Here is an 11,009-nt window from a genome sequence, read left to right as displayed (position 1 = left end):
GTTATTAACGCATCACATGCATCTTAGCGATAAGATATGATTGTATGCGGTCACCTTTCTTTCATGCATTTTGCATCAACGCATAGGACAAGAGTAGAGACTTAGGGATAAGCTCTATGGATATTTTGCATTCAACACATGCGTCCTAGACTTAGGAGCATTGCATTTACATTGGGAAATGACTTGCGGTGCATGGTTGTAACAAGATCGCAAGGTTGATGCATTCCCGAGTAATGCTAGCTAAAAGACCTTCTCAACCCATTCATCGCATACTCATTGCATCTATCAACACAACTATCTTTCTCAAATCTGCCTACTTTATTTACTTCTTTTTCATTAAACGCAACAACACACCCAAAACTTATTATTTACTTGGTTACCACAAAGTTTTCATAAATATTACCCACATAACTATTTTCATAAGTCCCTGTGTTCGACCCTGGACTTACCAGAAAACTCAGGGGAATTTGCACTTGAATTTCGCTGGGGAAACTTGAGTGCACAACGTAATCCATCAACGCATATCATCCATATTTCCACTTCATAAAAATTAAGCATCAACCATGAAATGTATAGTCTCATTATATAACGCCGTTCATGACAGAGACTTCACTTCACTAGGATGACCATAGTAGCATGACCTTAATCCTAAGTGAGTTGGGAAATTCTGCCATTTAGGGCAGTCCTTTGATTTGCATGGGTGTGAGTGACTAGATTGCCGACTCAAACCTACCACTTTGAGGATTCATCTGATTGGAGAGCTGGGAACTCAGCTACACAAAATAGAATTCACTCCTTCCCCAAAGTAGGAGTAAGTAGATAGATTACTCCCTTAAGGGTTGATTCAGGGGCTTGAACGATGTGGCGCTACACATCTTCTCGTGGCCCGAGAGGTGTCCACCAATAGTAGGACTATGATGTATTGTTCATTAGAGGGATCAGTGGTACTTAAGGAGTTAGATGTAACTACAAGGGCAAAATGATAAATTGGCCCAGCTGTACTTACGAGCATCTGTGAAGAGTTATCGTACTGTTGACTGGTTATATCCGATGGACACAGAAATATATATGTAGTGAGAATAGTGCAGTTGTCGGTCTTTAGTGGAGTGTCTGGCAGTTAACGGATGGTGGATCTCGTGGCTAAAGAGTTTAATCAGCTATTCACGTACTGTTGGAGCTTCAAGCTACAGGTTCATAAGGTCCCCTTGGTAGTTCAATGCAATCAAGTTGAAAATCAGTTTTTGGGTCAGTTTGAAGTGTTCAAATTGACAAAAGTGAGTTTGATTATATATGATATGATTAAACTGATTCAATTATTTATTATTTTTATTTAAAGTGAAAAGGAAGAATATTTATTATTCATTATGTTTCTTTTAATATTCCCTGGAGATAAAAGAAAAATATTCTTTAGATAAAGTTATATATATATATTGAAAAAACAATTCAAGCATTTTTTTTGGGAAAAAATGTATGTTTGGTCTTTAAATTTGGAAGTCGATGTCTATTTGACTACCTTATTTAAAATTTCTCAACTTAACCTGTCATGTCACTTTTTCGTTAGCCAAATGATAGTCAAGTTAACTCAAGAATTAAAAATGTCCCTTTTGAAATTTCAGAAACTAAATACGCACGAACTTCACTTCAAAGACAAAAAGTATATTTTGCTCCTTTTTTTTATTATTGTATCTTAAACTTTCTGAGTTTGAAGACAAAGAGTAAAGTTTTTTAGTCATGAAAATTATAAGGTAAAGAGTTAATAAGTGTTGGGATTGATATCAATAAATTTTGGCCTCGTGGGGCTTATAGTAGATTTTATAAGAGCTTCTTGGATCAAACAAGGAGATAACTATGCTCTACCCTTAAGGGAGCAATTTACCTGCTTATCCTAATCACAGGAAGGAGTGAATTTCATCTTGTGTAGCTGTGTTCTCAGCTTCCCACTCAGACGAATCCCCAAAATGGTAGGCATATTGAGTCGGTGAATCTAGTCACTCTCACCCATACAAATCAAAAGACCGCCCTCATAGGCAGACATTCACAACTCACTCAGGATTAAGGTCAAATCACTTATAGTCATCCTATTAAATAGTAAATTTCTTCAAGTAATTGTGTTATAAAGAGAGACTAATCATTTCGTCGTCCGGTCTTATACAAACTCTTTGTACAGGATACCTCCACTCACATGCCTCCATATAAACGATCAAGATTGGATCATTTATAACACTTTACAACAATTGTAATAATTACAAAGTAGACCGTATCCGTAATGTTACCAGGATAAGGCACCCAACCTTATCCATTTACGACAGACTGTTTAGATTATTACTAAAACATGATCCACTTGTATGTCACCACATACATGTTTAAGCTACACTAAATAACCTAAGATCTTAGTTTATTGGTTTTGGATTAATGCAGACTAAATGTCAAATAAAATAATACTTTATTTTATTAAATAAATAAATTATTTGTACAAATAATTTACAAACTATGAAACCACGAGATTTAAGGCATCAATCCCAACAAGACAGACAATGAAAACACTTCTTCTGAGGTGGGTGGTATAGACAAATGACCACTTAAACTTGATAATCCAACTCAAATCCTAACCTTGTGAGAAGCGTAAACCCTAATGTAGTCGTCAAACGAATATTCTAAACCCTAGACGGCTCTGATACGATGTTATCTATACATTTGGAGAATAATATCTTATCATGTAATCAGTTAACATATACATATATATAGGCAAATGAGAAACTCTAATCTAGAGAATACAAAATTACAATAAAGGACAATTATACATATTAATTTAAATACATATTATAACATAGAGATCAAAATAAATCGTTTTAAAGTACACAAGCTAAAATGAACCAAAGTCAAAATTCAATAGTACAAAGAACATAAAGTAGATTTAAATCAATTCAAAACAATCTTAATTTTAACTAATAAAAAAATAGCATCGACCAAAAAACAAGAAATTGAGTTCTCATCCCTGTTGAACTTGAGAAATAATAAAATTTAGCTTAATAGGCCAAACAATACAACTAGCACACAACAAAACCTTATACAAAAATGGCTGAATTTATCAGCCAAGTGTCCCACAATCATAATCAGAACACTTGATTAATAAACCAACAAGAAAATCAGACAAGATGTTATCTCTCAAGTAGTTCATCACTTTCCCTTTACTCTCTTGAATTGAACCAACCACATAAGATGCAGTTATAAGCTTAATGCTTCTCCATCTCCTCTCTTTTGCATATTTCTCCAACCCCTTCTCAATTCTTTTATATTCCTCCTTGCCTTCTACTTCTTCATTTGGATTCCTTGACATAGCTTCAGCTAAACATCGCGCGAGAATAACACCGTCTTCCAATGCAGAACACCCTCCTTGGCCGAGATCTGGGGTCATCGAGTGAAGTGCATCGCCTGCGATGCTAATGTTACCTCGAGAAAAGTTATTCCAAACAAGCTCCCAAGGGCGCCTAAATCTCAATGGAAGAGACATAAAAGAATCAACTTCAGTGTCTTCAACAACAGCCCTTATTTGATCAGGTACCTTCCCAAGCTTGCTCAAAATATGTTGCTTCAATCTCACTGGGTTCTCTTCAATCTCCTCCTCTTCAAGTTTCAGTATGTGTTAGGAATAATACAAGGAGAGATATTAAAAGTATTATTATAACATTAAGAAAGTCTATTTAACCCATTAACAATTGGTTGAAGTTGGTTATTAGAAAAGGTCATTACAAGACGTTAAAAGATTTCATATCTTTAGATGTGTATGTGAGAAACTTCAAAAGCATTTCAAATTTACAGATCTAACAATTAATAGGGGCATATAGATTTTGTGGATGATCTATATCGTCTAACAGTTATTTGAAAGCACCTAGATCCTTGTGTTGATCCTTTCCTGAACCAGAATCAGGGTGAGAGGAAAAAGGGATCAAAATGTAGTGGCATATGCTCAAAGGAACTGACCTTGTTCGGAAGGACGCCAAGTGCTAAACCAATAAACTGTGTCGGAATTACATGGCATAACACCAAAGCGAAGGCCTTTGCTAAAAAACCACATGAACTTATTACCAAATCCATGACCATCCTTGTACGTTACGATCCCTCTAGTAGCATTTCTTCCAGACGAAGAAGGCTTCTTAAAGCCAAGCCACTTAGCCACCACAGACTTCACTCCATCACATCCAATCAAAACCTAATTTCCAAAGAGTTAGCTTCATGCCATGGCCAACCAAAGAAAATGATAGTAACTACCTTACTATTCACAATATTAATTTTTCATTATAAATAATTCTTTAATATTTGTTTAACTCCCTCAAATCTTTTTTTTTTTTTAGTTGGCATCATAACATTGACATGACTCACATCATTATCATTCTTTAATAATGTTGATACATGACTGATAATGAATGAGAATGATGTTTATATTACTATAGTTTAGAAAATTTTCCTTAACAATAGACCTCTCCTTTCTCTCAGTCTCATGTAGTTATCTAATACATTCAAATGGTTATATTACCGTAACAAAATATCTCTACCCTCTCTCTAATTCAAATTATCCATGTGAAGTTAATCATATAAAAAAAATTAACAAAAAAAAGTCCCGTTTGATAATAATTTTATTCTTGAATTTTTATTTTTGAAAATTAAGGTTCTTTCCTTTTCATTTCTTATAATGATTTACATCTTTAAATATAATGGTTGAATTCTTAATCAAATTTCAAAAATAAAAACAAGTTTTTAAAAGATTTTTTTTAATTTTTAAAATTTGTGGCTTGGTAAAAATAGATAACAAATTAAGAAATTTAGACATAGACTTAATTTTAAAAACAAAAAACAAAAAATTAAATTATTACCAAACGGGATCTTACTATTTAATTAAAACTTTTCTATGTAGTTATTTTAGTTGTTTAAGAAAAAAAAATAAAAAGGGGGAAAAATCCCCGAGAAATTAAATGAAAAATTTTACGGAGATATGGAATAAAATGGGGAACAGAGACGAGAACAGAAACATCATCCCTAGGGGTGGAAACGATTCGGTTCGGTTTGGTGGTCAAACCAAACCAAACCAAATTTTCTAATATGTAAAACTGAACCGAACCGATTTATTGGTTCAAATCGAATCACATATATGTAGTTCGGTTTGGTTTTAAATTCGGTTTTCGTATTTCTAAAAAATCTATGTTATATTTTTTTAATTAAAAACGGTTCGGTTTGGTTCGGTTTTAAATTCGGTTTTGTTCTTTAAATTAAAAAATGTTCGGTTTTAAATTTGATTTCACTCTTTTTTAAATATCTAAATATATATATAAATAAATATATTACTTAAAAATGATTCGTTTTGGTTTTAAATTTGGTTTTTGAAATTGAAACCGAACCGAACCGAATTAATTCGGTTTCAAAATTTCTTCAAACTGGCTGAACCGCATTTTTCAGTTTCACTGAGATTTCGGTTCGGTTTTTACAAACGATTCAGTTTTGGCCAACTCTAATCTTCCCAACCCTTTCTCGTGGACGGTATTTTTTAAAGCTCCAGACGCAAAAAAGTATAATAGCAAAAAGTATAATAGCCTCTTGAGGCATAAGTGTAAGGCATAAAAAAAAAAAAAAAAAAAAAAAAAGTGAACTGTACTATATATATATAAAAGTATTATATAAAGAAGAGAAAGAATAGTTGAAGTGGAAATATGAGAAAAAAAAACTAAACATGAGAAATTTTGCATTTAGAAGTAGTAATTTTGATTTTTTTTAAGTTAACAAAGAAGGAAAATCCCTGGTTATTGCTAATTTTTAAAAATAATGGAAAAACTCCTAATTATCGTCACAGAAGAAGAAATCTCTCTCTCTCTGTCCTTCCGTCACTCTCAATCAAAACACACACACTCTCTCACTGGTCTCTACATCATACTCGATCAATAAGATGGTGCAGCTGAAGAAAAAGTTGTAGTTTTAGAGAAATCATCCATAATTATAATATGTGAGTAAAAAAAAACTTGTCCATATGATTTTACCTTGGTTTTGAGAATTGTTCCATCAGCAAGATGAAGCAGCTTAAGAAAGCCTGATTCTTCGATGGAAACAAGCTTGGAGGAGTACTGAATGGTGCCTTCTGGAAGATCCATTGCAAGTGCTTCTAATAATGACTTTCTCATCACAGTTCTGGCTTCTTGGTCTCTGCTAATTTGCTCACAAACATATTCTATTTAAAATCAACTATAGTTCAGTAAAAAACTTGGAACTTGTTTTCAATATGTTTTTGTTAAACTTAGTTATTATATATATATAATTGGGGAAAAAAAGTGATTTCTGGTCTTTCCAATACCATATGATTTGACAAAAATAATCTCTCTCTCTCTCTCTCTTTTCTTAATAAAGATGGATTATTGCTTATTCTCGGCCACCTCATCACCGATAATGTGCGCATTGGGTTCAAATGTATCCAATCTTTAAATAACAAGAGATCAAGGAAGATGGGGATGACAACTCTTAAATTGGATACGAGTAAGGCATATGATAAGGTGGAATGGATCTTTCTTCGTCAGGTGATGGTTAAAATGTTTGCAGCGTTGGGTTCGGTTGATATAATGCAGTGTGTTGAGTCTGTCACTTTTTCTATCCTTTTTAATGGGATCAGCTAAAGGCAGTTCCGATTATAAAGAAGATTATGTCATAGAGATCCTCTTCCTCCATACTCCTTTCTTATTTGTTCAGAGGGTATTATGTCATAGAGATCTTTCTTCCTCCATACTCCATAATAATCATCCATAATTATTATGTCATAGAGATCCTCTTGGGCAGTATTATTGGGTCTCCTATCCCAAATTTCTCGAAACAAGAGTCAAGTGTTCAAGAATATCAAGGACATGTAGGGTTCTACAAGGATGGAAGGAAAAGTTTTGATCAAGTGATCCCTACTTACATGATGAGTTGCTTTCAACTTCCAAAGACCTTGTGTGATGACATTTGTCAGCTGTATGCTAGATTTTGGTGGAGTTCATCTAGTGATCATCGTAAAATTCATTGGGCAGAGTTGATCTCGAATGTGCTCTAGGAAGGTGGATGGAGGTCTCAGGTTTCGAGACGTACACATTTTCAACCAGACTATGATGGAAAAACAAAGTTTGGAGAATTTTGATGCATTCAAACAGCTCTTTAAGGTGCTTAGAGGTAAGTACTTTAAATCCAAAAATTTCTTCAAATGCAGGTCTTGAGCACGACCCTACCTATGTTTGAAGGACCATTCGATTAAAGGTTTTGTTGGCCAGTGGGTGGTGGCAAATTTTGAGTGATCCTTGGATTCCCAGAGAGGACCACAGATGTCCTGTAATGGCTTGTCTTATACTATCACTGATTTAGCTTGTATTTAGTCCTTCAACTTTAAAACGTTACACATTTTAGTCTTTTAAGTTTTAAATTTGATTTCAATTTAATCTTTAAATTTCAAAATGTTATAATTTTACACTTAAACTTTAGGTTTTATTTCAATTTAGTTTGTAAATTTTAAGATTTATACTTGTAACCTCGATATTTTATTAAACACTCATTTTTTTCACCTTTAGTGTTAATGCGTGTTAATAAATTTAAAAGAATTATAATAATTAAAATTAATTAAATTTCACCACTTTTAAAATTAAATTAGAATTTTACTTCATAATTATTTTAATTAATTACGATATCAATTATTGAAAGTGAGTATTTGATGAAAAATTGAGATTAAAAAAAGTTAAAAATGTAAAATTTTGAAACCTATGAACCAAATTAAAACAAAAATCAAATCTCAAAGATAAAATTATAATATTTTGAAATTTAAGAACTAAATTGAAACCAAACTTAAAATTTAAGGACTAGATATGTAACATTTTGAGATCTAAAGACCAAATAAAAACTAGTCTCATAACTTATGACGGAAAAAAATAAAAAAACTTATCATGTAATCCTACTATTTAAAAATTCAGTCTGAACAGGTCTGTTAACACCATAATTACTAATAAAAGACTTCTTAAAATAATAATAAATTACATTTATATTCATATTTTTTTTTCTAATTTTTATTTGATTTCTAGATTTCAAAATGTTACGTATTTAATATTTAAATTTTGATTTTGATTTCAATTTAATCTCTAAATTTCAAAATATTATAATTTTATCCTTAAAATTTGAGTTTTGTTTCCTTTCATCGTTATATTTAAAGATTTTATATTTTCAACCTTGATTTTTTTTATTAAATATCTACATTTAATAATTGATTTAAAATATTTATGAAGTAAAATTCAAATAAAATTTTAGAAATGATGAAAAACAATAAAATTTAATTACTTGTAATCTTTTAAATTTATTATGATGCATTAACATTAAGGCTGAAAAATGAAAATCAAGATAATAGTTAACTTAATAAATTGAAACAAAACGATTAAATTGAAACGAAATTCCAAACTTATAAATTTCCAAATGTTAATGTAATAATAATAATAATAATAAAAATCTGACCGGTAAGCCGTAAAGAGCAAATCCGAAGTTCGAAGCCCAGAAACCGCCGAGAAAGTAACATTTCTACAATCAACGAAGCAAAATGGAGTCTCAAATTAACACAAAAGCTCACTGAAATTAAATCGTTTCGGAAGCGGAAGAACTACCCGGCGAGGCGATCGTGGCGGCGGCGGAGGGAATCGGCGATTCCCAAGGCGTCGAGAGCCTTCCAAGCATTATTCCATGTGGTCAACGCATAACCAGCGGCTCTCAAAGAATCCGAAGTTTCCAACACTAAGCTTCGAATCCCTAACCTGTGAAGCCCTAAGGCAGTGCTGAGGCCTGCAATTCCAGCTCCGACGATCACTATGTCTTCAACATCACCTTTTTCTTCCATGATTGTTCCAGCGAAAAAAGATTCTGAATTGTCTTCCACCTGAAATTATTTGGTTGAATTGAAGAAATAATTGGAAATTTTGGGGATTAATTTAACCAAGAAGTTGCTCTGTTTTCTTACTTGAACGAGTGTTGAATTTATAGAGAAAATAAAATGTTAAGAAATCGCAATAATTGCATTTTGTGGCGGGCTCCATCGGAGGCGGCCAAAATGGATATTATTATATATATATTTGGTATTTTGAAAGTCATTTAGTTTAAGCTTAAATACTTTTAAGATTAAAATAATATTATAATAACACTACTTTTATCGGTTAATTTTTTTTATTTTGTCAATGTACCTTTTTAAGAGCATTTTAAAAGATTTAAGCCAAAATTTTAAAAACTAAAAAAATAGTTTTTAACTTTTTTTTAAGATTTGCGATGTGTGTTTTAGAGAGCAGACTATCTTAAAATTATAATTTCTCTCGCACTATTTTGTATTCTTCAATCAATTAAAGTCAAAGTCAACACTAGTTAGAACTTTATTAATTGCTACAGTTTTCTTTTTACTATTTTACATTCATCATTTTTTTATTCTTGCTCCAAACGCCCCCAAGTGTTTAATTAGGAATTTTATGAAAATCATAGCAAAAAAAGTAGTAAGAAAATAAGCATAATTTCTAAAAAGCCAAATGATTATCAAATAGTGTATAAAGAAAAATTATTTTTTAAATTTAAGTTTGGTAAAAATAAATTTTTTTATTCCTGAAATTTATGATTAGTATTTATTTAATTTTGAGATTTGAAAATAGTACTAGACAATTTCTTGTTAGATATATTTAAATAATAATATGTTTAATTAAAAGAAGGCTATGTATGTGGATTAATAATTTATGGCCCTAGATTTGTGGACTTGGGAGAAGCTCTAGTTAATTAGAGTTTAATGGGAACCCTAATTGAACTAGTATATAAAGAGACCTTAGGCTATAGTCCCCAATATAAAACAATAAGCAATCAATCTTTATTGAATCCCATCTAGAGAAAGATCTCATTCAAAGTTTTGGTTGAAGAAGACAATAGCCATTTAGAGCCATTATCAATTCGGAGTCAATTTGGAGTATTATCAATTCATCAATAGAATCTGGTAAGTATATATTCTTGACAATTCGACATGAACGATCCTAGGGTTTATCTATTCAAATAGATATAAAGTAATTATGCTAATAAGTGGTATCAGAGCATGAATTTCATGTTGGATTGTTAGTTTTATGCATTTTCCATTGGTATTGTTGATTAAATTTTGATTTCGGTAAAGAATTTAAAGAATTTTTTAAAAAAAATGGCGACTTACTATAGCAACGTTGTAAATCTCACCGACGGTAGGTTGGAAATCTCTGCAATCATATTTTTTTTCTTCGACAATATGTGTTCTTGCAACCCATATTCTTGTCAGTGGTATTTGACATACCCATCACCGATTATGAATGATGTGCTAGTGGTGGATTAAAGTGAAAAATTTTTGGTTGATTATTTTGATTGAATATGGTTTCCTGAAGTTTTTTTTTAAAAAAAAAAAATCTTTGTTCTATTATTGTCAAAATTGAGGATGTTCAGTTCAACATTCCTGATAAAAGTCCACCAATGAGATGAAATCTACTGGAAAAGGTTAAAAATCGATTGAAGAAGTTGGGTCTCTTGCCACTGCAAGTTTTGCCTTCAAGACTTTCGGTCAATGACTGACTGGAGTTGCCTCGGACGAAGGTATCGGTCAATTATCGATTAAAGTCTTCCCAACGGTTCTTGGTTTTAATTATTAGTTTCTTTTTATTCTTTAATTCTCAACGGATGATTTTATGAATTCAATTTTAAATTTGATTAATGATGGAAAAGTTAATGTTGTCATTGTTTTTTTTTTTAAATTAAAAAGTTATGTTAATACTTAATTGACGAATATGAGTTTCTAAAACTCAATTGTGATTAATAATTTTGGACACTGGTATTTTTTTAAGGTTTTTTTTTTAAAAAAAAAATTGATTGAATTCAAATAATTTAGTTTTTAATAGTTTGATAATATTGAATTTGTCAATTATTTGAATTAATTGCTTATTGAATTTCTTACCCGTATTTCTAAGTTTTCTTGATTAATAATT

General features: G+C 31.4%; 1 protein-coding gene across 1 annotated transcript; it reads right to left on the bottom strand.

The window, feature by feature from the left end:
- Positions 1-2,913: 2,913 nt before the first annotated feature.
- On the bottom strand, positions 2,914-9,072 carry LOC120077781 (monooxygenase 2-like). Its single transcript, XM_039031801.2, has 5 exons — positions 8,649-9,072; positions 8,503-8,565; positions 6,027-6,189; positions 3,982-4,210; positions 2,914-3,624 (listed from the first exon to the last, which is right to left on the bottom strand). The coding sequence occupies exons 1-5, from the start codon at positions 8,876-8,878 to the stop codon at positions 3,089-3,091; spliced, it is 1,221 nt and encodes a 406-aa protein (XP_038887729.1). The 5' UTR covers positions 8,879-9,072; the 3' UTR covers positions 2,914-3,088.
- Between the last annotated feature and the right edge of the window lie 1,937 nt (positions 9,073-11,009).

The sequence above is a fragment of the Benincasa hispida genome, chromosome 5 (assembly GCF_027475165.1).
Source record: "Benincasa hispida cultivar pf3 chromosome 5, pf3_genome.v1.1, whole genome shotgun sequence".
In the NCBI taxonomy this organism is placed as follows: domain Eukaryota; kingdom Viridiplantae; phylum Streptophyta; class Magnoliopsida; order Cucurbitales; family Cucurbitaceae; genus Benincasa; species Benincasa hispida.
The sequence above is the reverse complement of the archived record's forward strand: the minus strand, read 5'-3'. Positions and strand labels throughout refer to the sequence as shown.